This window comes from Ctenopharyngodon idella, chromosome 7 (assembly GCF_019924925.1).
Source record: "Ctenopharyngodon idella isolate HZGC_01 chromosome 7, HZGC01, whole genome shotgun sequence".
NCBI lineage: Eukaryota > Metazoa > Chordata > Actinopteri > Cypriniformes > Xenocyprididae > Ctenopharyngodon > Ctenopharyngodon idella.
In genome coordinates, this window is record NC_067226.1 from 31,627,412 (window position 1) to 31,655,404 (window position 27,993).

A 27,993-nucleotide genomic window follows, 5' to 3' on the forward strand; every position below is an offset into this window, starting at 1 on the left:
AATCTGGTGAAATAATTATCTAGATTTTTGTTTCACACCTTTGCATAAATAAATGGCCATCACAAGAGGTGTGACTGATTCACACGTTTGCCCCGGCCGTGTTTTCACAAGTGCCTTTCCGTGCACTCATACTCACGGAAAAGCATGGGAACTTTATCCAAGACCAAAATACTGTGCTTTTACCATTTCAATATATTGTGGTGAGAAAGAACATGAAGCACTGAAGACCAAAATTATAATGTTTTATATTTTATTTTTATACCATCACAAACCAGAACAAACAAAACAAAAGGTGAACTGATCTTTTCTTATTTGAACATGAAATATAAAAAGAATTTCTTTTAGATTTCTCTCGACATAAAGCTGTTGTAGCATTTAATCAGTCTTTTTTTAAAATACAGCCTTTTCTGTGGTCAAACGTGAAAAATAATAATAATGATCATTTGTGAGCCATTCCTACATATTTACTAAAAAGGAGACAAATAAAATCAAAATCACATGATCTACTTTTTTTTTCCTCACAGGAAAATGAGCATTATACATACTTCACATACAAGTCAATTTTAAAAATGTCTATTTTCATACAAACAATGTCATTCTGCTGTAGTATGATGATCGTCTTCTACTGAAAGGCATGACAAATAATAGTTGAAAAGATCCAAGAATATTAGAATTAAAACACAGTGAAAATATAATTATCTAATGTGAAATAAATATATACCACAGTAGTTAACAAATACGACACAACAAAAACTAGCTGATGACCAAAAGTTGGTGAGCGGATGAAGTTGGAGAATTTTAATATTACATATTAAATAAAAGTAAAACGCAGAGATCTCATTAAAAGATTGAACTTACACTCAAAGTTATTTGTTCCAATATAAAAAAAAGTGAATTTGATATCAATACTCATCTCTAAATCAATTTGTACCATTGTAGCAAAGATATTGCCCCATATTTCCACATACTGGATTTCTTACTCAAAATACAGCCACCGTGAACAACATAAACATATGCTCTACATCTTTAGCTTAAAAGAAGTAATACTATGAAAGTAATATTACGGTACGGTGGTTCTAACATACATAACACCATTTCAGCTTTCAGCCCTCTTCCTGTTAGTGTTCATTAGTCTAAGCATGCGGTCATCCAGTGTCCAGCTGGACCAAACGCTGAGGCCTTGAGGAGTTTGGCTTTTTCACTGAAGAATGACCTCCCGAGTCTCAGGTAACTTAAATGCTAGCAGTCCTCCGCACACCAGCGCTGAGAAGGACAGGATGATCGGGATAATCTTGGTGATGCCGATGAACTTGCCAAAGATGAAAGTGCTAATGATAGCTGCCAGTTTACATGTGCCATTCAGCACACCAAAAGCTGTGGCTCTGAGGACACAAGTGATGGATCAATGAGTATGGAAGAATAAGCACATACTTTACACTCTTAAAAATAAAGGTTCCAAAAGGAGGGTTTCGCAGTGATGCTATTGAGGAACCGTTTTAATAACCTTTCAGTGACTAGTTCTTGTGTTTTTTCTTAATTTAAAGTACATTTTAATAATCTAAAGAACCTTTTTTCACTATTAAGAATCTTTTGTGTAATTGAAAGGTTCCATGGATGTTAAAGGTTCTTCATGGAACCTTCAATGTCAATAAAGAACCTTTATTTTTTTTTTGGAATTTATGGAATTAAGAGCACACACCATATTAAATTTGATGTAATTTAGGTTTTAATATGTTGTGCTGTTTAGTGAAAACATCATAAAAAAAGTGTCTTTACACATTTCCAGACAAAAACATTTGAAAAAACTTTAAGATGGAATAACCTATTGGACATACTTTTATCTCTTATAGCCTCAATCTCATTTGCATCAAATGAGAAAAATGCTCATTTGTATATGTTCACCCAAAAATGAAAATTCTGTCATTAATTACTCACCCTCATGTTGTCCCAAACCCGTAAGACTTTCGTTCATCTTTGGAACACAAATTAAGATATTTTTGATGAAATCCGAGGGTTTCTGACGCACACATAGGCAGCAACGTCATTGCACCTTTTGAGGTCCAGTGGTTCAACTTTAATGTTGTGAAATGACAAGAATAATTTTGTGTGCAAAAACAAAACAAAAATAACGACTTTATGTAACAATTTGAACGGTTGTCACACACAGTTGACGTAGTGAATACAGTTCAGCGCTTCCAGGTTCTACATCTGAACAGCGGCTTATTATTGGCCGAAGCTATTCACGTGAGCAGCACGACACATGCATGTGATGCTGATGCAGGAGCCAGCCAATAATCAGCCAGCGTTCGGAAGTAAACACGGAAGTGCTGCACTGCGTTCACTACGTCAACAGCATAGGAGACTGAGGTAGAGGAGAAGAAATTATTGAATAAAGTTGTTATTTTTGTTTTGTTTTGCACACAAAAAGTATTCTCATCACTTCATAACATTAAGGTTGAACCACTGTGGTCACGTTGACAGTTTTAACAATGTCTTTAATACCTTTCTGGACCTCAAAATGTGCAAGGTTGCTGTCTATGTGTGGTTCAGAAACCCTCTGATTTCATCAAAAATATCTTCATTTGTGTTCTGAAGATAAACGAAGGTCTTACGGGTTTGGAACAACATGAGGGCGAGTAATAAATGACAGAAATGTTATTTTTGGGCGAACTAACCTTTTAAATGTTGACCACAGTAGCTAAAGGATCTGAATTATTTAAATCAATAATAATAATAATAATAAGATTTACACTACCATTCAAAAGTTTGAATTCATTAAGGACAGTAAATACATTAATAATGTTACAAAAGATTTCTATTTCAAATAAATGCTGTTCTTTTGACCTTTTTATATAAAAATATCAGTTTCCACAAAAATATTAAGCAGCGAAACTGTTTTCAACATTGATAATAATCAGAAATGTTTCTTAAGCAGCAAATCATCATATTAGAATGACTTCTGAAGGATCATGTGACACTAAAGACTGGAGAAATGATGCTGAAATTCAGCTTTGATCACAGGAATAAATTACATTTTACAATATATTAACATAGAAAACAGCTATTTTAAATTGTAATAATATTTCGCAATATTACTGTTTTTACTGTATTTTTGATCAAATAAATGCAGCCTTGGTGAGAAAAACATTAAAAACATCTTTTGAATGGTAGTTTAGTTCAGCAAGTAAATGGAGTTTTGAGAAAGTACTCAATAGTTGTTGAAAAGCATCTGCTTTATATTAATTCTAACTATCAGAGATGTCTTTTGGCGATGGATCTTTTTGTACCTTTTCGAGGCTGGATAGAGCTCCACAGTGACGACCTCGATGCCATTCCAGGCTGCCGCACCGGCTGCGAAGAAGAGGCACTGGAACAGGACGACAGCCCACTGACTGAAACACAGGAGCAGGAAGAACGTGCAGAGGGCGGAGACTAACATGGATCCCCCTGCAAACAAATACACACAAACCCTCAAACAGAATTCATTTACATATTATAATAAACCATTTGAAAGTTATTGATAAAGTCGTAACTGTTAGTGCCCCTATTGTGCTATTTTAAAGGTTCCTAATTTTGTTTTGGAGTCTCCTCCTAGTTTTACATGCATCCAATGTCAAAAACACTTTAATTTTCTCATAATATACATTGCAGCATCACCTCTTTCCTCGTCGTGTCTGAAACAGTTAGATAAAGGATTCGGTCTCTCTAAACCCCTCCTTTCTGATAGCTGACTCTGTTCTGATTGGTCTGGTGTGATTGGTCTACTCTGCTCTGATTGGTCAGATGGGCCAGTCAGGTCGGATTACACACTGCATAACAGGTAAAATTCAAAAAAGCATAACAGAGGCACTTTAATAACCACTCACCTATAATTTTAAGTCGTCCTATTTTATCCATTAATAGACCTGCTAAGATGTTGCCCGGTATCACAGACAAACTGCCCAGGAAGCTGACTAGATAGATCAGGATGTCATTTTCCTCTTGGAAATTTAGATGGCAGCCTTTTTTGGGGTGCAGAAATGTTGTATTTTCCAGCTTACAGTTAATAAACTTGGAATCTTCCCACAGGTCTGTAAGGAACATGACAAAAAAACTCCCCCTCAAAAATCATTCAAAATCTAATAAGATGAAGGTTAATATATTAAAAAAAACACTTTGTATGAATTGCATACCAGTATTGTAGAAGACTGTGTTTTTAAGGGTGCAGTTTTCAAAGAAGGTCTCTGTTGATCTGATGTCCTCAAAATAACAGTTCTCAAACAGGGACTCCTCAAACTTCACGTTTCTTATTTCTATGTTGATAAACCTGTGTGTAAAGTAAATAAAACTGACTACTCAACCAATACACAACCATTCAAAAGTTTGGGGCAAAGATGCATTAAATAAAAGACATTTATAATGTTACAAAAGATTTTTATTTTAAATAAATGCGGTTCATTTGAACTTTATATTCATCAAAGAATCCTAAAAAAATAAATAGCATAGTTTTCCACAAAAATATTAAGCAGCACAACTGTTTTAAACATTGATAACAATCAGAAATGTTTCTTGAGCAGCAAATCAGCATATCAGAATGATTTCTGAAAGATCATGTGACACTGAAGACTGGAGTAATGATGCTGAAAATACAGTTTTGATCACAGAAATAAATTACATTTTAAAATATATTCAAATAAAAACCTAGACTTCTTTCACATTATTTCAACATTAAAAAAAATCTTACAGACCCCAAACTTTTGAACAGTATGTACCTGCATTTTATAAAACATCATACTGTATACAGAGACAGAGGGACGGTTAAGCTGATAGTCTATTTTACTATTGTAAATTAATAATGAAATAAATATACCTGTCATGGATATACTCCCCCTCTTTGTGGACCTGATTTTGCAGAGTGAAGTTAAAATGAAAGCGTTCCACTTTCTCACGATGGAAGATCTTGACGTTGGACTCGTACTCCTCAAACTGGAGGTACTTGATCTGGTCAGGAAACCACGCTCCCAGGCCATAAAAGCTGTGTGGTGGAAGATTGATTAATACTATAGGTTGTTTACTGTTAAAGGAGTCATTTTGCTTTGTTCCAGAACCTACTGAGTTGCCTACAGAAAGATCATTATATACTGTACATGCACCAGACATGATGGTGACAGTATACGGACTCCTAAAATTCCACATTAAGCAGCATGAAATGTAATTTTCATTTAAAAGGCAATCCCAGAATGCACGTGTTGTCAACACGCACACACACACACACAAATCCACTAAGATGGCAGATAAACCAATAAAAATGTTGATTGTTAAAAATGTTGAAATTGTTTTAAATATAGCTTACTTATAACTACATCCAGGTTACGGCACCAATGTAACCCCACTGGTTGTATTCGCACCGCTCAGAGTAGGAATCAAACTGGCGTCACTGGCATGGGAGGCGGGCGCGCTAACAAGGACGCTCAAGACTGCAGCCTCTAGTGTCAGTTGCCAGTACACCTCTTGAGGCTGCGGGGGTGAGATTTACACATACAGCTTTTTACTAGCTAACCTCCATTACACTCACCCCTAAAACCTCACTCCCATCCGGATCACGGCAACAATGTAACCCCACTGGTTGTGCTCGCACCGCTCCGAGCGGATTCGAACTGGCATGGGAGGTGGGTAGTTAACAAGGACGCTCAAGACTGCAGCCTCTAGCGTCAGTCGCTAGTGCGCCTCTTGAGGCTGGGGGGTGAGATTCACTTGCACAGCTTTTGAATAGCTAGCCTCATTTACACTCACCCCCTAAACCTCACTCCCATCTGGTTCACTGCACCAATGTAACCCCATTGGTTGTACTCGCACCATTCCGAGTGGGATTCGAACCGGCGTCACCAGCATATGAGGCTGGTGCGCTAACAAAGATGCTCAAGACTGCAGTCTCTAGCATCAGTTGCTAGTACACCTCTTGAGGCTGCGGGAGTGAGATTTACACATACAGCTTTTTACTAGCTAGCCTCACTCACCACATAAACCTCCCTCCCATCCAGGTCACGGCACCAATGTAACCCCACTGCGCCTCTTAAAGGCTGGGGGAGTGAGGTTTACTTGCACAGCTTTTTAATAGCGAGCCTCCATTACACACACACCCTAAACCTCTCTCCCATTAGGGTCACGGCACCAATTTAACCCCACAGCGCCTCTTCAGGCTGGGGGAGTGAGGTTTACTTGCACAGCTTTTTAATAGCGAGCCTCCATTACACTACCCCTCTAAACCTCACTCCCTTCCGGGTCACGGCACCAATGTAACCCCACAGCGCCTCTTCAGGCTGGGGGAGTGAGGTTTATTTGCACAGCTTTTTAATAGTGAGCCTCCATTACACTCACCTCCTAAACCTCACTCCCATTAGGGTCACGGCACCAATTTAACCCCACTGTGCCTCTTGAGGCTGGGGGAGTGAGGTTTAACTGCACAGCTTTTTAATAGCAAGCCTCTATTACGCACACCCCCTAAACCTCACTCCCATCCGGGTCACGGCACCAATGTAACCCCATTGGTTGTACTCGCACCATTCCGAGCGGGATTCGAACCTGCGTCACCAGCTCAAGACTGCAGCCTCTAGCATCAGTTGCTAGTACACCTCTTGAGGCCGCGGGAGTGAGATTTACACATACGGCTTTTTACTAGCTAGCCTCACTCACCCCCTAAACCTCACTCCCATCCGGATCATGGCACCAATGTAACCCCACTGCGCCTCTTAAAGGCTGGGGTGCGTAATGGAGGCTTGCTATTAAAAAGCGAGCCTCTATTACGAACACCCCTAAACCTCACTCCCATTAGGGTCACGGCACCAATTTAACCCCACTGTGCCTCTTGAGGCTGGGGGAGTGAGATTTAACTGCACAGCTTTTGAATAGCTAGCCTCCATTACGCACACCCCCTAAACCTCACTCCCATCCGGGCCACTGCACCAATGTAACCCCATTGGTTGTACTCGCACCATTCCGAGCGGGATTCGAACCGGCGTCACCAGCATGTGAGGCTGGTGCACTAACAAAGACGCTCAAGACTGCAGCCTCTAGCATCAGTCGCTAGTACACCTCTTGAGGCTGCGGGAGTGAGATTTACACATATAGCTTTTTACTAGCTAGCCTCACTCACCCCCTAAACCTCACTCCCATCCGGATCACGGCACCAATGTAACCCCACTGCGCCTCTTAAAGGCTGGGAGAGTGAGGTTTACTTGCACAGCTTTTTAAATAGCGAGTCTCCATTACACACACCCCCTAAACCTCACTCCCATCCAGGCCACGGCACCAATGTGGAGGGAGGTTTACTTGCACAGCTTTTTAATAGCGAGCCTCCATTACACTCCCCCCCAAACCTCACTCCCATCCGGGTCACGGCACCAATGTAACCCCACTGCGCCTTTTGAGGCTGGGGGAGTGAGGTTTACTTGCACAGCTTTTTAATAGCAAGCCTCCATTACGCACACCCCCTAAACCTCACTCTTATCCAGGTCACGGCACCAATGTAACCCCACTGTGCCTCTTGAGGCTGGGGGAGGGAGGTTTACTTGCACAGCTTTTTAATATCGAGCCTCCATTACGGACACCCCCTAAACCTCACTCCCATTCGGGTCACGGCACCAATGTAACCCCACTGCGCCTCTTGAGGCTGGGGGAGTGAGGTTTACTTGCGCAGCTTTTTGATAGCGAGCCTCCATTACACTCACCCCCTAAACCTCACTCCCATCCAGGCATGCCACCAATGTAACTTCACTGGTTGTACTCTGGTTGAGACAGGCACGCTAACAGGGATGCTAAAGACCGCAGCTTCTGGCGTCAGTCTCTATTGTACCTCTTGAGGCTGGGGGAGTGAGATTCACTTACACACTTTTTACTAGCTGGCTTTCCTTACAAGATCATTCCAAATCCATCACGTATGAGATTATATGACTGTTAGAATAGGCTATATAGAGAGTATGCTGCAAGAAACTCACTATAGCAGCTATATGAAGTTGCTCTATAAGGAGTTTCTCACCTGAAGGCCATCGTAAACCACACAATGGCAATGAACAAACCATGGAGTCTGAGATCAGGTGCAGCCAGTGACATCATGTTCTTCATGACCTTTTGGAGAACAATGGAAACAATCACTTCATTTGAAAAACAAGAATCTTAAGACCCAATCTGCAAAAATGACTATTTTTACATTTTCTGAAGAAAATGTTGGTGGTGCTTGGCCTGCCATGCTAGGGTGGTTGCCAGGATACATGACAATGTAAGTCTATGAGATTTTTATTGCATGTTTCAATCTTTTTTATCTTCTGCCGAACAAAAACTCTAATTCCAGTCACTTAGAAAGGTAAAATCATCACTCTCCTCAACAAGCTTCACACTTTTAGCTATCATTCAGGTCTGAAGCTCAAATGGTGCAGAACGAAAAAGAATATGGTGGCAGATACTGATTGTACTATAAATTGTAAAAAGGATAAATTGGTTTATGTCAGCATACCTGTTTAACCAGGGTCATATGTCTGACCATGAATCTCTGAAAGGCAGTTCCAGTTTCACTCTGAATCTCAATGAACTCGTCATCTTGTGTTTGAGGTATCTTGAGCTGCGAAATCTGAAAGAAAGGGATATATCTCTTCATAGTTAAGACCATGTAAGCTGAGCCATTTATCAAGTGTCGCCAATTTGGTTACTAATAAAATCAAGATTTTACTCAGTAAACTCATCACAGATGTGGATCTAGGGTTAATTCTGCTGCTTTGCTGTTATTTAGTGGTGTAGTAGTTTAAAAATGGACAACATTACTTGAAACACTCTTTCTGGCTCTCCCTTTGCCCTCCAGTTGGTGTCATGGACCTGCCGCAAGACCATCCAGGCCTCATCGTGTCTTGCAGTCTGAAATTCACAAGAGACAGTGTCATTTTAGTTTTCATTCATATTAGCTTTTATTTTTATTTTTAGCTTTGATGTTAATTTTAGTTTAACTTTTAGTAATTTTTTTTAGCAATGTGCTTTTGCCATTTTATTAGTTTATTTGTTTAAATATTAAATATTTAGGTTTAATTTATTTTTAATGTGAGTAGTCCAGTTAGTAACTGTAGTGTCATTCCAAACCTGTAAGACCTTCATTCATCTTCAGAACACAAATGAAGATATTTTAATGAAATCTGAAAGCTTTCTGTCCCTCCATTGACAGCTATGCAACTGACACTTTCCCAGAAAGGTATTAAAGACATCATTGAAGTAATCCATGTGACTCCAGTTGGTTTAACCTCAATTTTATGAAGCGACTTGAGTGCTTTGTTTGCGCAAAAAAAAAAAAAAAAAAATGCAATTTATATATAAAATATTAATCTCCAACACGTTCACTCAACAACATCTGCTCTCACATCAACACGCATGTTGGATATGAATATTTTGTAAATAAAGTGGTACTGTGTTTTTTGCGCAAACAAAGCACTCGCGTTGCTTCATAAAACTGAAGTTAAACCACTGGAGTCACATTTACTACCCTTCTGGGGCTTGAAAGTGTCAGCTACATATATTGTCAATGGAGGGATAGAAATCTCTCAGATTTCATTAAAAATATCTTAATTTGTGTTGCGAAGAACGACATGAGGGTGAGTAATTAATGACAGAATTTTCATTTTTGGGTGAACTGACCATTTAATAATGTATCGCAATGGACTAAAATGACTTTACATGAAATTTCTATAAAATTCTGAATTTTGAGAGGAGAAAAACGAACTAATGTATTATAAAGTTTTCATTTATAGATAAAGAAATGAAAAATATAAATATAATGAAATAAATATGTGATAATTAAATAAATTCATGTGAAACAAAAATATATACAGTATGTGATAAATACCCAGCATGCTCTACTAGTAAACTATCATACACTATATTACCTCCAGGAGGAAACGGGGACTTTCTGGCATGAACACCAGCCCAGCGAGAGCAGCCACAGAGGGAAGGAAGCAAACCAGCACAAACACCCTCCAACTGTGGAACTGGAACTCAGTCCCCATACTGAAACCCCAGCCTGCAACAGAAAAACAACCCAAACCTTCAGAAACCTCATGCGAAACATGGCAACATGGATCCTGAAATGTAGTTTTATGTCCAACAACTTCTAATATTGTTATAGAATTACACTGACTTTGCTCCAAAATGTCCTGCTTTACATTCGCAAAGGCACATTTAAATGAAAACAAACAAAGAAAAAACACATCCTGATTCTTTGCTCAATTCAATTCTGTTATCCAATTACCCTATGTTTTATCATCTATTCAACAGCGTTATTTTAGTATATTATTTATATACTATTATAGTTTTTATACTATATTTTGGTAACACTTTAGTTCAGGGAACAATTCTCACTATTAACTAGTTGCTTATTAGCATGCATATTACTAGTATATTGGCTGTTTATTAGTACTTATAAAGCACATATTAATGCTTTATTCTTCCTTAATCCTACCCAATACCTAAACTTAACAACTACTTTACTAACTATTAATAAGCAGTATAATAGGTGTTTCTTGAGGCAAAAGTCGTAGTTAATAGAGACTAATCTAACCTATATTTTAATTCAGTTATTTTTATAGTTGTTATTTCAATTTTAGTTAGTTTTTTTTTTTTTTTTTTTTTCTTTCTAATTAATTAATTACTTTTTTTTACTAGTTATTAATTTTAGTGGTTCATCTTCAACTTATTTTATTTCAGCTTTATTTCAATTACCATAAATATTTCAAACCATAAATTCAATTAATAAATGTATAATGCTTTTAGTTTTTAGTTAACGATAATAACCCTGCAACCCTCAAGTCTGCTCTTACAGCTGTAGTAATTGGCATTATTAAAAACATTATAAGGATTTACGATGAGTGACCATAATGTGGGATGATTCCCCATGCGGTGAAGGAAGCGTACAGTCCTCCGAGCATCCAGAACAAGCACAGCCAGCTGAGATGTTCTCCTCTCTTATCCATCTGCAGGAACTCAGCGTAGTATGTGTACACGACAGGGATTGATCCTCCGATCCTGCAGGAGATCATCAAAAACTGTTTCTTGATATCATTTATTGGACATATAAAATACAATTTTACCATAAAGCCAGTAAGAGATTTCATCATTTCATTATTTAGCTGCAATATACAACCATTGGGCAGAATTTAATGCTTTTTTTTTGCAAGGATGCATTAAATTGATCAAAAGTGTCAGTAAAGACATTTATAATGGTACACAATATTTATATTTCAAATAAATGCTGTTCTTTTGAACTTTCTGTTCATCAAAGAATCAATAATTATTATTATTAAATTTCAGTAATATTTTATGTTAATAATAATTTCCCTGTAATGTCTTATTAATTAAATGTATTATTATTGTTATCATTATTATTATTATTATTATGCTTTGCAATGAATATATATTACTATTCCATTTAAAAGTTTGGGGTCAGTAAGATTTTTTTTATTTTTTTTTTTTTTTTATTTTTTTACAAATACCTTTTATTCAGCTAGAATGCATTAAATTAATTAAAAGTGACAGTAAAGACATTAATAATGTTCAAAAAAATGCTGTTCTTATGAACTTTCTATTTGTCAAAGAAACATGAAAAAATGTATCATGGTTAGCACAAAAATATGAAGCAGCACGACTGTTTTCAACATTGATAAAAATAATAAATGTTTCTTGAGCAGCAAATCAGCATGTTATTATGATTTCTGAAGGATCATGTGACACTGAAGACTGGAGTAATGATGCTGGAAACACAGCTTTGATCACAGGAATAAATAGACAGTTGTTTTAAATTGTAATAATATTTCACACTATTACAGTTTTACTGTATTATTGATTAAATAAATGCAGCCTTGGTAAGCAGAAGAGACTTCTTTCAAAAACATTAAAAAAATCTTACCAACCCCAGACTTTTAAACAAAAGTGTAGATGCATAAATAAATTCCTGCTGCTTTCTGTGAGTCTCACCCAATTCCCGAGCAGAGTCTGAAGAAGATGAAGAAGCCGTAGCTCTGTGCGAAGCAAGACAGGAAAGAGAAGATGCAGTTGATGGCCAGAGCGTAGAGTAAACACTGTCGTCTGCCCAGTTTATCAGCCAGACCCCCCCACACGACAGCGCCGACCATCATGCCCACGTACACTATTAAACCTGAACACAGAGACAAAACACAGAGGCAGACAGTTACTGAGGAAGAATAACACAGTATAGTAAAACTATGTGGTACTTCTGCAATATTTAAAAACCAAACAACAGTTTTCAACATTCATGTCTTCCCTGACATAAAATGATGCAGTAGGTCATTTACAAGCATTATATAAATAAAGTTCATTAGCAAGTTCATGCTTTATAAAGACTCAGTCCTCATTCACTTACTGAATTAGTCTCCAGGATATTCTTCAGAAATTATTTTGTGTGTGTGTCCCACAGACGAAAGAATGTCATATGGGTTTGAAATGGTATGAGGATAAATAAAAGATTTTAATTCTGACAGAATTTTAATTGTGGATGAAATATCCGTTTAAATTCACCATGAAATAAAAGTTGACTATTCTTTTTTTATGGAATATAACAGTATTTATTATGAATGATTTATCTGTTTACATCATTATTAGTTTTTTTTAATTCATGTGCCCTTGTAATCTCTTCTCTTCACTGATTTTGTGTGTACTGGCGTGAGGGGTGGGGCAACCTGTCAATCACATGACATCCACCGTTCCACGATCCAATCAATTCCTCATGGACAAAATCAAGACCCGCCCTACATTTCTTCTTGTTCAAGAAGATGTTTCACTCAGATGTATATACAACTCACAATAGAGTAGAAAAACTATCGCAACTTCCGTTTCATGTCAACATTCAAGGGGACCTATTATGCTTCTTTTCACAAGATGTAATATGTCTCTGGTGTCTCCAGAATGTGTCTGTGAAGTTTCAGCTCAAAATACTCCACAGATCATTTATTAAAGTTTGTCAAATTTGCCCCTATTTGGGTGTGAGTAAAAACACGCCATTTTTGTGTGTCCCTTTAAATGCAAATGAGCTGCTGCTCCCGGCCCCCTTTCCTAAAGAGGGCGGAGCTTTAACAGCTCATGCTTCGGTTGCTCAACAACAACAAAGCTGGAGAATCTCACGCAGCCAAAATGAGGATTGTCAGTAACGGTGTTCAGCCTTACATTGTTCAAACCGGAGTCGACACTGATGGAGAGACTCAGGAAGAAGTTACAACTTTTAGAATGAAACTGGACGTTTCTGAACGGTTAGTGGATAAATTTATGTAGTTGCTGTGGAGTTAATTCAACTCATCGACTAGCATGTGCCGTCATGTTAATCTTTTGTGCAAATCCAGCGTTGAATTGACCCTCGTTTGTGAAGCAGTCCGGTGTAAAATGACTGCCTGTCAACAACACTCTACTACAACAACTCTTCCTCTTCTCTAAAGCAGCCCAACATGGCCTCACCCCCTTTGCTGTGTGTTCTCGGGGGTGGGATTTATGTAAATTTTGGGGTTAGTGATGTCACCAACCCGGGAAGAAGCTCGTTGTAGTTCCTACTAGTCATTTGTTGTAGTCCTTAAAAAGCGATTTCTGTAAAAGAAAATATCTCCCTTTGAGCGTCGTAACTTTGCAGATGTTGTTTATGCTCAAACAGCAACATTACACACTAACTAAAGTTAAAAAAAGGGACATTATAATCGACCACCCCTTTAACGTATAGTATTTATTAGTTTGGAGAAATTAATTGTGATTTTTATCATAATCAAGTGGATAATATTTAACAGAAGCATCAAAATTTCACACAACATCCTGTCTCTATTGCCTTCATCAGTGCTCTGCTACTCTCTCTCTCTCTCTCTCTCTCTCTCTCTCTCTCTCTCTCACACTCACGTGGGTTTCCATGTTTTATGGGGACATCCCATAGACATAATTTTTATACTGTACAACCTGTATATTCTATCACCTAACCTTAAACCTACCCATCACAGAAAACTTTCTGCTATTTTAGATTTTCAAAAAAGATCATTTTGAATGATTTATAAGCTTGTTTCCTCCAAAAAAACGTCCCCAACAAGGTCAAATTTTACTAGTATGGGGAATACCAGGACCACACACACACACACACACACACACACACACACACACACACACACACACACAGCTAATTAGAGAATGGGATAAGTGATTATCAGGCACGTGGCAGGGATTGTGAATCTCCCTGTGGATTACACACCATACTAGACAGCGGCAACTTTCATCCCTGACTGAAACTTTTCCTGCTTCTCCCTCACTATTGCACGCAATCTAGGAAATATTCTCATTCAACTTGTGCTCTCATTCTGTCACCAACAGAGCTGTTTAAAGAATCAGTACAGGGAGATATACTTCGGGGTGTGAATGGAGTCTGATATATGCTTGAGAAGGAAAAAAATATTACAATTTTTGGATGGCAATATTTGTTCAAAATCAATAAATATACACTATTGTTGAAAGGTTTAGGGTTGGTAAGATTTTGTTTTTGTCTCATTTTTTATCTCATTAAATCTCTCACACTCAAGGATGCATATATTTAATGAAAAATACAGTAAAAACTGTAATTTTCTGAATTTCACAATTTAAAAGAACTGTTTTCTATGTGAATATATGTTAAAATGTAATTTATTCCTGTGATCAAAGCTGAATTTTCAGCATCATTACTCTTAAATTAAACTTTGCATTAAACCACATTAAAATCAATCTAAATCTTTGCCAGGGCTTTCTTATAAACAAAGTCTCATCAAATTGATTTTGTGTGATCAGAAATGAAGCCGATTCTGATCCCCACTCACTCCTTCACTCACCCAGCATTCCCTTGTCAGCATTCGACAGGCACATGTCCTTCTCAGCACTGGGCAGGGCGAAACTCACTACAAAGCACTCCACACCATCAGCCATCAGGGCCAGACCCAGCACCGTGAAGAGGGTCCACTGGAAGCGCCCGTGACCGCAGTCTTCCATGATGCTCTCGTATTGCTCAGGCAACGTTTCATCTACGACCTCAGCTGCCATCCTGGCCTTCATACGAGCCTCCCTTCGTGCGGCTCTCCGCGCCTCCTTGATCTCGTCCGGATGAGGGATGCCTTGGTACTCCCCCTCATACATCTGCTCATCTTCATCATGCCCTTCGGTGGCATCACTAGCAGCATCTTCGTCCTCCTGAGGAGGGTAGTCTGTCTGATAAGGGTACGTGTACTCTCCTCCTTCTCCATATGTGGGATATGTATCTCCCTGCTGGTTTATATTGTTTTGGTAAGGGTCATCCATTTTGGCTTGAGTTTGTTAAATTCTTAAAAGACAAAAATAGCTAAATTAACATAGTCCTCAGAAATCTCTGAGTCTTTGTTGACAGTTCCAAATCCAAAATGGTCTTAAAAATATAAATTGCACCTCAGTTAAGTTAAGGCCTCAATATTTATGAAAGCAGTGAGTTATTTCCCTTTGGTTGGTTCTACACAAGGCCACATGCTGCACCTGAAAGACAAAGAGCATAGTTAAAAAAGTTAATTAGTTAGTTAATCAACCTTATTCATGGTTTCATTTTACATGAATGAACAAGGCTGAGAGGTAAATGCAATTCCATTGCATTTGGGAATCGCACTACACCGTGGCGCTGTATAACGTATGTTTGATTTATTCAAATTACCAAGTCAACCGACTCATTTGTCATTTGTTTGGGAATTGCACTGTAGACTACTGGACTGTGTCCGAAATCGCCCCCTATACCCTTAAATAGGGCACTAACAGCCATTTTTAGTGGTGTCCGAAACCATAGTGGATGTTATCGAGTGCACTCATTCAATCCCATAATGCACCACAACAACTGATGTACACAACGACTAGAGAATACCCATAATGCACTGTGAGAGTCAAACGCCATATGAATTCCTGCGTCTGACCAGGAGATGGCGCCGCAGCTGAATCTTCCGTCCATCCATTTTCCAAACCGCTGGTCCAATGTGGGTACATCGTAATATCATCCAGATATAAATTCATTTTTAATTGATTAATAAATTGTTTAATTAAGGTTTATACATGCTTGCTTCCATGACAGAGTTCAGGATACATCTTTTAATTTCTACTTGAGCTGCCAGTTTGTTAAGTTTCAAGTGATTATTAGGGCCCTAAGATCCAGAAATCTTGGTCTCCTCTCTGTTCCTAGATCTAGGTTCCATTGCAGAGGTGATCGAGCCTTCGCTGTTGCTGGTCCTAGTCTATGGAACAATTTACCAGCTTCTATTAGAGCTGCGCCCTCTTTGCCTGTTTTTAAATGCCGGCTTAAAAATCATCTTCTGTCAATAGCTTTTATCTAGCCATGTAAATTGTATTGTTATGCTGTGTTTCGATGTTTTGTTGTCTCTTATTCGTTTTATTCTACCTGTATTGTACAGCACTTTGGATCAACCGGTAGTTGTGTGAAAATGCTTTATAAAGAAAGAAAGAAAGAAAGAAAGATTACTAAACAGCAAGCACAAAATGCAAAAGCGGCAGCCCTTCTGGCGCACTCAGTGTCCGAAATCACTCACTCATCGTTTTCATATCCCTCAAGTGAATTATATTAGTGGACTAACGTAGGGAATAGTGAATGAGGGTACAGGGGACAATTTCGAACACAACCCAGGTTGCACTGTATGGTCGATTCACTAAAAAGAACCAATTAATTTGTCATTCATTTGAGAATCGCACACTGGTTGCACTCTAGACTATGTTTGATTCAATGAAAAGAACCGATTTTAGTCATTCGTTTTGAAATCGCACTACGCTGTTCGCGCTGTATGATTCACTGAAAAGAATCAGCTAATACTGTCATTCGTTCTGTAATTATACTTCACTGTTCTTCTCATTGTCACTTTAGTAGTGATGGGAGAAATGTTACTTTTCAAAGCTTCAAATCAACTAAACTAATTGCTTCACAAAATGATTCACTGTTTTTAAGTGTTCGAAACACCACACACTGGTGACACCTGCTGGTTAGAACAGTGTAAATACAACAAAAAAACTCCGTCCAAACACGCATAAAAACTACTATTATTCATTTTAATTATACAAATGTCTAATTAAAACGTCTACAAATGTGTAAAACGGATCAGAGATCAGGTAAAAACCAGACACTTGTTCAATGGTTCGCCGCTGGGGGGTGGTCTCAGTGAATCAGCATGATTTATGGGTTCACAGAGATCAAAGACTTTAAATTTATATGGGAGAAAGTGCAACACCAATATGGTGGAATAAGTCCCGCCTTCTAAGTAAGAGCCAATCGCTGACTGGTAAAGTCATCGTATCCCTGCAGCAGCCATTAGAAGCTCCAGTTCCTATAGAAACAGTCAGACGCGCGCGCTTCTTATAGAGACGTGCACTTAACTGCGCATATGCATTAGCTGGATCCAAAATGCAGTTATTTGTCATGATTTGAGCATTTAGAAACAAAATTTATGAGACAGTTGTTGTCAGATTTCATTGGTGATTTCAAATATGAAATTTAATCGAAAGCTTGGCAAACAGCTTTGGACAATTTGATGTTTCCCCATTCAAAGAGATAGAAGCTGCACTTGCATGCCCAAGAGGTGTTTCAAAGACGGCCACCGAGTGAAATGACTTGTCTTAAAGGGACTTTGACAGAGATCATTGGAACGTTATTTGGCCCAGGTATTTTAAAAAGGGGACCGGTTCTTAGTTCACAAACCACTGAACAAACTGCACGCCGATCCCTTACAGCCTCATTTCCATTCATTAAAAAATAAATATGGCATTTACCCACGACTAAGCTCAATATATAGGCTATAGTATTTTCAATGAAGCATTAAAATAAATGCAATATGATCACATAGAGGAGTAAAATACAAGTGACACACAAATGTCATACAAAAATAGAGTTTTATCAAAAGGTTATCAGAAACAGTTTAGCTTACTGTTCAAAATGAAAACAAGTAATTGGACACTTTGTGGTTGTCAAACATTGACTGTCCAAATGCTTTTTGGTGCCACTTTATTAAACATATATGTCCCTATGCATTGATGTGTAGATGCTGTCGATATCTTTGTTAACAGAAGCTATAAATGAGAAGTTTACAAACAACTGTAACTTCCTCTTGTCCCATGCTGCCATTACAGTGTCTGATACAAGACGACAATCACTGGTCAAGACTAGACCTCATTATAAGCCCCTACTTATCCAACCAAAGCCATTTGATCTGACCATGCCAGAGGCAAGACTTCCTGCTCATTGCATGCCTGATAATATCAAAGTATTTTATAGTGAACAGTCATGTATTTGAGCATCTGTCATATACGGATATTATGAATATGAAAATGAGGCAGCTTTAATGGCCATGCACATATGTTCCTGTGTGTGTCTGTTTAGCTATATGGACCAAAATGTGACCATATCAAAATGTTTAAGTACTATAAAGACAGACTGCTTTTCTTGTGTCCTGACATGTGCCATATTTTCTCCTGCTTTCCAAGTGAGAGCTATGATTTAATCCAGCTTAAATCCAGATGAATTTATTCATTCCCAGAAGGCCAGATTAAATTTGGAGTGTGATGAACATGTCTCTTGATGAAATTATCAAATGTTAGGAATATAATATATAAGAGCAAAATAGATCCACAAATTGTGCCAGTTTGCAAAGAAAATGTATGTTTTTTTTTCCCAATACAGTAAAAACAAACCATTCATCCATAAACACCGACAATTGTCCCTTGCCCAAAGCATTTGAAAAGAGATTACTGAGTGAATACATCTACATTCACTGAGTATCCTGTCTCGACCTGTCATCGTGATCTGACGGTCCCAGATGGGCATTATGTAACTTCAGACTTGTACTGTGACCAAATAAGCTAAAACAAACGTTCTAGCAAATGCATTAAGTCTGTAGGGACTGTTATGGGATTAGATCATGATATTCATCCATTTACAATGTTCTACATGTATTTTCTAATGTTTCAATGTTCATATAAAACACATTATGCTAGTATGCACATACATGTCCTAGCACTTTATTAAAATATTTATGAGTAGATGACATGAAAGTAAGCAGTGACAAGTTTCCTAAAGTGTGACATGCTATTCTTCATCTAAAACTACAACTAATAATATATACAAAAACTTCAAATTTCATTTAAAATATGAACCAACATTACAGCATATTATGGTCTGATGTCCGAAAGCTAAACTGAAAGCAATAATTAGTTATTTATAGAGAACCTTCACGACAGGCGCTGTAACCAATCAAAACAGACTGGGCCATCTGGCCAATCAGAGCAGAGCAGGCTTGCGGAAAGGCGGGATTTAGAGAGACTGATTCATCGGATGAGTCATTTGAGAATCACTGAAAAATGTGGTCATGTGCGATGTATATTATGAGAAAAGTGTTTTTTGATCTTTGATGCATGTAAACCTGTTGTAGGAGACCTCCTAAACAAAATTAACAGCCTTTAAAATAGCATAATAGGGGCACTTTAAATTCATCTTTCTGTCAGGTGATATATCCATATATGGCTGAAAGTGCACATGGTGTGGGCGGGTCTTTAGTGATGTCACCGGGAGGAGATGGTAGCTAATGGAGGGCAAGTCTGAAGGGCACGTTTGCTTAAGCATGTCACCTGTAAAACTATAGAGAAGCCTCTAGATAATGGCAATCATGCACCTTTATCCTTGTATCAACATACTTTCTTTATAATAATTCGGATATGTTCGGACATTTGAATTGTTTGTGGTCATTATTTGCCATTGATGTTTATTAAATATTTAAATAATACTTAAAAACCTTTGTAAAACATCTTAAGTTTAATAATTTTCCCTTATTTTCTAGATTCACATTACTAAAAATCACTCAACTTTTACATTTGGATCATATTTCTTTTTCTTTTCTCTTTTTATTTTTTAGAAAATAATTACAAAATGTTATGATATATAATGGTATACAGATTGCAAAATGTAATGGAAAAAATATATATATTTTTCAGTAGTTATTTTCATTTTAGAGCTGTTGTCTTTTTATAATTATAACCTCATTGGAGGACACATAGGTCAAAAAAATGTCAATGGCTAAAAGTCAATAAACAAATCTATTGTACATAATGAAAGGCAACATGTCATGATGTAGGATGGAGCTTTTCCATCAGCTTTATAGATCTGCAAAATACTAGTATGTCACTTTCAAAGTGTAAATCTGATCTCTGCTTATGGTTATCATTTCACAGTTGTGATCGAAACGGCCGAAGTCAAATATTGTGATCTGTGATTTTTTTGGAGGATTATAGACATTTAAAGTTGAATGTAAAGCATTCACCAAATGCCGTCCTCTATCAGGCATAATTTAAAAGCAATGGCACTGAAAGCAAAATAACCTTAACATTCAAATGAAACGAAATGAAGTTAACTTACCGCAAAAAATATTCCTTTATGTATTATGGCGTTCGATATAAATCATAAAAAAATCCAAAGAAAAATCCTGGCAGAGTTTCAGAAGGCAAGTCCTACATGTCACCTTAACAGGAGTCTGTTGGGCAGACCAGGGGATTATGGGTCGACTCCGGCTCATCCAGATGGAATCTCCCTACGCTTGATGCTGCCAGACCAAATGGTAGAGTCCACATCCAGTGTAATGAAGACATGCTGCAACAATAGAACAAATCAGATGTGTTCCTGTTATGATACATAATGATTTTACCTACACTAAATAATCACTGAGAAGTTACTGAATGAGAAAAGATGACCCCATTGAATATGTTTTAACTCATTCATTTATATAAAGCACAGATTAAATGGCCAAATGTTTGCTTGCCACAAAGTGCAATATCTTTCAAAACTTTATTTTCATTAAACAGAAGTTGCAGAAGTTCCCTAGCCAGTATATCCTGGCTTCTCGAACAGGAAAAAATGTAGGGCGGGACTTGATTTTGTCCATGGGGAATTGATTGGATGGTTGTGGTTTGCTATTGGTTGATCTCACGTGAGTGACAGGTTGCCCCGCCCTCAAGCCAGTAAACACATCATCAGAGAAGAGATGTTGCTAGTGGGAGAGAAAGTTATTTTGATTAAAGATTACGATGGTGCATGAATTAAAAAAAATAATGATGTGCACAAATAAATCATTTATAATAAATATGACAATATTCCAAAAGAAAAAAAAAAAGAATGGTCAATTTTGGTGATTTTAACATGTTCTTTCAAAACACACAGACGGGATGCTGATATAATTTCCTTCTCAAACTGACATCAACCACACATTACGGCTTAACTAGCTGAAGTAAAACGCTCATTTCTGGTGTTGTGCCGAATTTCAACTCCCCCGCCAGATTATTACCCCCCTAGTATTGGTAGGTTTAGGAGTAGGTGTGGGGGAGGGGTTAGGATTAGGGGTGGGGTTAGGATTAGGCAATCAGGTAGCGACTTTAACAGGGTCGATAATTTGACAGGGGGTCGAAATTTGGCACAACACCAGCCACGCTCAGAGTTAGTTTGTACGGCCTGCTATGGGACGGTATTATAGAGGGTAGATGTCTTGCACACAGTAAAGCTGCCTAATCCCTCAGCCAGTAATTCTGCTGCAAAGAGGATTAGCTCCACCCCAACAGAACCATTGGCTATATTTAGATCACATATTCCTTGTGTTTTCTCCGCTCGCTCCGCCTCTTTACTTTCCCCTCCCTCTAATTCATCTAAACTCCCCAAGTGGGCAGCTGTACCCTGATCTACTGTAAAACTAGCTTCACCTGCACAAATCATTGGTTTAACACCGTTGTTCTCAAACCTTGACAGGTGGCAGACCACTTAATACACCACATTTAATGTCCTGTCTTGACAAATCAATCCATAATTTTGCTATGTCATTGAATATAACCCCTGCATGAGCCAACTGTTCGCTAGCTACATGAGCCCAAACACGTACGTATGTTGTGCATAACATGACTGAATTTAAGTAATTTATTATATTAATATAATAATTAACTGTATGTAAATTATGTCAGGAATTAGGAAAAAATACCTTCCACTGAATGACAGAACATCTGACTGTTTGTGTTGGTGTCAGATATACTCGGTCAGTCTTACTCTGTCTTGTTTTCCAAAGGCCAGAGGTCTGCAAGTGTAATCCCACAGTATTAAAGGGAACAGAGGTGGGAAGGAAAGACAGTAAAGCACACACAACCAATCTGAGCCTATCAAAACCTTCAAAGCTGATTGGAGCGTGACCGCAGTTCAGATCACCTGACTGACAGACATGAAAGCCTCTCAATACGTAATAAGTATTTGATTTCTTTAGATAATGATTTTCTTTAGATAATAAATATGTGGCATTGAAATGCCACTGATAGTTAAGTTCTTATTTTGTATCTGTTCATCAGAATAAGAAAGCGTTGTGAAATTGACTTTATCCTCAAATCTACTCCACAGTGAAAGATAAAGTCGCCATCTAGTGTTTCTTTGTGGAAGAAAAATAGCAACTAAGGAATGGAATATTAGCTTACTATTTATTGAATATTGTGTGCATTATACAGCCTGAAAATAATGAATCACAGTTTCCACAAAAATATTAAGCTGCACATCTGTTTTCAACATTGATAATAATAATAATAATAATAATAATAATAAATGATTCCTGAGTGCCAAATCAGCATATTAGAATGATTTCTGAAGGATCATGTGACACTGAAGACTGGAGTAATGGAATATAATAAAATACATTTTAAAATATATTGAAATGTAAATTTTAAATTGTAATAATTTTTATAAAATATTACTGTTTTACTATATTTTTGATCTAATAAATGCTGCCTTGGTGAGCATAAGAGACTTACAGACTTACAGACCCCAATAACATAAATAAATTAATTAATTAAACTGATAAATGTTCACATTATGTTAAAAAGATCAAAGCATAATTTTCAAAAAAGAGGGATATCACAGAATATAGATATTGAGCAGAGAGCCAAAACAAATTAGACTCATGCTTTATCTTAACATTTGCATGTTTTAACTGAAAACAACTTTCTTAAAATATGTCAGTGCCATTGTTTTGTCTCAAGGTGCATACCATTTTTTCTTTTTTTTATTTCTTTTTCTAATTCACGTTTATAAACCGATTTAAAGGTAGGGTAGGCATTAGGCAATTTCAGAGCGGCTAGCAATAGCTAGCTTTGAAAGCATGAGATCCCACCCTCCCTTCAGAGCGCCTCCAAAGCCACGCCTCCTCCAAAACACATGAACGCGCACAGCAGAGTCTGACGCCTGTTTCACACATACTCTGTTTGCAGTGCGTGTTGCAGTACTTATGTGTTGCAGAAGCAGCACGTGCTATTGCTCTTTCACATATGCCGTGTGAGATGTCATTTGCTGGTGTGTTGAGCATCAGTAGTGTAATACTTAGTTTATCATCAGAATATAGTCACTTAAATAGTCAGGCATAGCATTAATTTAGTTATTCAAATGTAAGACAATAAATAAATAAAGATGTACCTCAGTGTTCCTCCTCAGCTAAATTCAATTCGACCATCAGTTTTTACACTTTCGTGTGAAAAAAAGCGTCAAAAATTAAATATTTATTGTGCACTTTAGTTTGATTCATTAAATAAATTGTGTTTTCACAAGTGTGCTGAAATTATTGATGTTGCGCTGCACTGACTGACAGCTTCAGTGATTACAAAGGGAAAGAGCGGTGCTCGCTTTCTGTGTAATTCATTCACAAGAAAAGTTATTGTTTTTTGTAAGATTTTGTGAGTACTTCACACTTCACACTGACAAAATGTATTTTTAAACCTAGTTATTTTATAATGTTTAATATTTAGTCAAAAACGAAACTATAGGTGAAAAACGATTAGAGGAAATGGCTGCTACTCTGGCGCCACCTGCTGGTTATAGCAGGGCCGTAGACACCACCATAGACATTGAGGGGGACAGTTCCGTAAACAGCTCTGGGTAGAATGTCACGGGTTGCCATCATGTAATTACGGTTATGACATGTCTTCAACGCAGCATAAGCTTGTTGTTTTGGTTCAGGAGGAACTGTAAAAGGCAGCTCCTGTTTGTTTGTGGCGCTCTGTGACTGTCTCTGTCTACTCTGCATAGGGGAGGTATGAAAATACATGTTGACAGGCCCGAATGCAATGACTGGACAAACATTTTTTGGTCCTGAGACTTCCACAGAAAATTTACGTAGATGTATTTTAATATTTAGACCACTTATATTATTGATTGCTTTCAGGATGTGAAGAGAGTTTCAACCAGTATAACAAAAAGTGTTTATAAAACAATTTGCCTTGCCTACCTTTAAACGTCCTAATTTAACGAAGGCCTAATCCTGGCTTAATCTAAGCCCTGTCTGTGAAATCAGGCCTTTTTTATAACCTTGAATTTCTTTTAAAATCCCCAGAAGAGGAAGAGGAAAACACAATGACATCCACAAACTTCCCAACTTAGCATGAATCAACTTTGACATATCTGGCCAGTGTCTGACAGCCCACCCTGTCACTGCTAGCCTCCTCCTCCTCCAGCAAATCCTTCAACGTACAAAACAGCTTTTGTGACGGGACAAAACTGGCAATGTACTTCATTGTGCCAAGCTTGTTTCCCATCTCTCTTCATTGGTGGCAGACTGGGAACATCGGATTACAGATGGCATATTGAAATTCACCTCACGTTTTCCTCTACTCCGGCTATCGTAAATGTGTTCAAGTGCAGCTCAGCATGACATAGAGAGAGAAGAGTCTTTTCTTGTACTTTTTCCTTATTTATCTAACACCAGAACTCTGCTGGGGGAGAGAATGGAGGCCTGGGGCTTTCTGAAGAAGACACAGTTCATTGAGGATCATGAAGCTCATTATTCAGAGACCCTTGAACTTCCATTCACAACACACACAAGCAGTGCTTCACAATAAATATGCAAATAATGTGTTTTGGAAATATTATTTGTTTTCAAAAGGGGTTAATAATGTCAGATGTAGCAGTAGGCACATCTCTACTGTATCACACTTTCATCTGGACCTTCATTGTTCCAATGCAAGAAGAACCGATGGATATTTTGAATATGTTTTGATAAACTTTTTGATGCTAAAGACCCCCAAATACAACCTTGTTGATAAATACAAAGGCAGTTTTATATTTTTATGTGTAAAAATCCATACAGAATGAGAAAATATTAAATGTAATATTATTAATTAAATCAAATAATTGCTTCCAAAATTAAATATTTTGCTCTTCCATTGTCAGTTTACTAAAACATATGGTTAAAATATTATTTGGAAAATATTTATTTTCTTTTTTATACATGTTAAAAATTATCAGAATAATAAAAAATATAAAATAATAGAATTAATGTCTTGATTTTTGAAAGGACAGTAAAATAACTACATTAAGTGAATGTCAGTGCAAGATTTCTTAAACATATTTCATTAATATTTTAAGTGCACACATTCATTTTGTAAGCCCTACAATGCATTTTTGTAAAAACAATAAATAAATAAAATTAATTACCCTAATAAAAGCTCTCAAAATTTTATTCAAAATACCCTCTGGTTTGAAAAACCCATAGGCAACATTATTAACATTAACAGAATGCTCATATAATTAGAAGAATATTCTTTATAACACACTTTGTTTTGTCAATATGACCGACTGTTTTCTCACTTTTGTTTTAAAAAGAACTCGAGTTTTTGAAATGCAGTCTATTTACCTACCAATAGGGGGCGGAACAACAAACTAAAAAACACCTGCTGATGACAAATCCTGTTGAAAATATTAATTTTAACATCCTTAAACAAAAAAAGTAGATTGTGCGGGCAGTAATATCAGTAATATAGTCTTAATTTACCCTGTATTATAAACTAAACTCCAGAAATGTCTCTGGTGGAGACGCTCATCAAACTGATATTTGGTTTTATTCACGAGGGACATTAGAAGGGCGTGGCTTAGACATCCCGTAGGTTGTCAAGTTACGATGGGTCTAAATAATAATTTTTCTATTTAAACTAGTAACTATGTATTTTAAATTCAATGTGTATAAATGTTTCTCAGTCTCATTACTCATGTGTAAATTATTATTCAGACCGTTGCTGAGCAGTCCATAGACAGTGTTGTCACCTGATTCGTATTACTTTTTTCAGCGCTGGTAAAGATGGACCAATCATATTCGTTTGCGATTACAGAATAATGTGTTTTTTTGGTGACAATTTTATAGAGATTACTGTGGCGTAGTTCTTTTTGATTGTCAGGTAATATTCCTTATAAATACCAGATATAAATGATTAAACTTTTAGTGTACATATGTCTGTAATAAGGAAATAAAACGACCCTAAGATTTCAATGCTCTCCAATGGTAGATTTGGATTTCTGGGCCACCAAAAAAAAAAAAAACTGATAGGAAAGTTTTTGGTCATCAACATTTACCTCCCACTGGTTAAAGATCACGGTTGATTTGTTTCTTCAAAGAGTATCATGAAACATGGATTTCATCTGACCTGTTTCCAGTTTATTTGTACCCTCATGCGTCCAAAAGGGAAACTACGGCGGTAGACGTGTTTATTTAGAGGTAAGTGGTTTATTTCATGCGTACTTGGAGAAATATAGAGACGTGTGAATGTGATTGACAGCTTTTGTTTGGTTATAACTTATGGATACACCTGACGTGTATTAATACAGACGTGCTATGCTATTAACACGTCAAAAAACAAAACAGGTTTCATGTTCTCACGTGTTTACGGTTAAAGCGGCTTATTAAATATAAGGAAATTACATTTGACTTGAATCTCGTTAAGTAGTCAACAGGTGCACAAACCGACCATAGTATTTAAACACAGTATAGGGTGAATTCAGGTTGATTGGGACACTTTTCAGTCATCTCAATGGCAAAAAGTGTCCCAATCAACCTGAATTCAGCTCTACAGATTGAATCAGTTTTTCTTTGTGTTTCATTGTTATTTTTTTCTAGCTTAATTTAGTTTTTAATGCTCTTTAATACAGCAATATCTAAAACTTAGGCTTGCGTTTGAAAGAAGTTAGTCAGTTACTTAGCTTGTTTGTATGTTTATTTATTTAATAAATGACTAGCCACTGTATTGTGCTTTACTTCAAAATTTAAGCAGTTGTGTAACATATAAGTTCCACATTTCATCAGTTTTTCTTGTGTTTTGTTCTCTATATTCTTTTTAAATATATGTTAAAAGCTTTCAGTACAACACAAAAATATCTAGCTAGTATATATCTATTTATTTACTTATTTATTTATGCTCATGTGTTGTAATATCATATGATAATTGCTTTAATTGGAGCTTAATACGTTTCATTCAAGTCTAACAACTAATGCACTCAACGTTAAACCTGCTCTTTAAAGATTATAGTTATTTCTCAATCTCTAGTGGGCTGACCAATCAATCATTTATATCAATTAGTTATGTTTGTTGTATTTAGTGTTTCTTCTTGGCATGGTTTCCTCTTTCAGTTTTTACAATGTGACATCAGTAAGGAAATACAGGTAAATATTGCCCCATGAAAAGGGTGACCGTTCCCTCAGGGAGTAAAGCAGCAGGAACAAACAGCAGTTTTTGAGAGCATCAGGTAGGAGAACATTAACCAGACGCAGGCATCAGACGGCACAGCGAACATCAGTGGCCTCTGTTACTCAAGTGCTCTTGGAAACAGACACCTGAGCCACAACCTCCTTGTCCTCCCCCACCCATGACATCACACGCCTCTTATCTGCTGCCAAACACAAAGCCGCATTTAGCTCGCAGTAATCAGCGCTGTGACCTAACCTGCCATGCACTGGAGTTGCATGAAGATTCAGGTGTGCTTTTTGGTACGTTTGATTCGCGTAATATTCTAAAATAATAATGGATCTATGAGCTCTGCTGGACTCAGCTTGGAGTTCTCAAGACCTGAGGTAAGATGTCATCCAAGGAGTTTGTTAAAATGTGAGAAATGCATATAAAATATATGTATTAAAAACCTGT

General features: G+C 37.2%; 2 protein-coding genes across 8 annotated transcripts in view; one reads left to right on the plus strand and one right to left on the minus strand.

The window, feature by feature from the left end:
• Positions 1–239: 239 nt before the first annotated feature.
• sv2ba (synaptic vesicle glycoprotein 2Ba) lies at positions 240–26,565 on the minus strand. Its single transcript, XM_051899368.1, has 15 exons — positions 26,432–26,565; positions 20,538–20,665; positions 15,436–15,519; positions 14,850–15,334; positions 11,983–12,163; positions 10,883–11,034; positions 9,900–10,033; positions 8,794–8,883; positions 8,489–8,602; positions 8,015–8,103; positions 4,850–5,014; positions 4,173–4,306; positions 3,867–4,070; positions 3,288–3,447; positions 240–1,382 (listed from the first exon to the last, which is right to left on the minus strand). Exons 4-15 carry the CDS (start codon positions 15,310–15,312, stop codon positions 1,199–1,201), a joined length of 2,070 nt encoding a protein of 689 aa, XP_051755328.1. The 5' UTR covers positions 15,313–15,334; positions 15,436–15,519; positions 20,538–20,665; positions 26,432–26,565; the 3' UTR covers positions 240–1,198.
• The window catches only part of LOC127515560 (A-kinase anchor protein 13), a 109,375-nt gene continuing 107,788 nt past the window's right edge, over positions 26,407–27,993 (plus strand). For 5 of the 7 annotated variants that reach the window (XM_051899359.1, XM_051899362.1, XM_051899364.1 and 2 more), the window contains exon 1: positions 26,407–26,573. The gene's annotated coding sequence lies outside the window, so the exon portion shown is untranslated. Of the gene's footprint in view, positions 26,574–27,819; positions 27,924–27,993 lie in introns of those variants that run through there. The other 2 variants (XM_051899367.1, XM_051899361.1) reach the window with 2 other exon arrangements.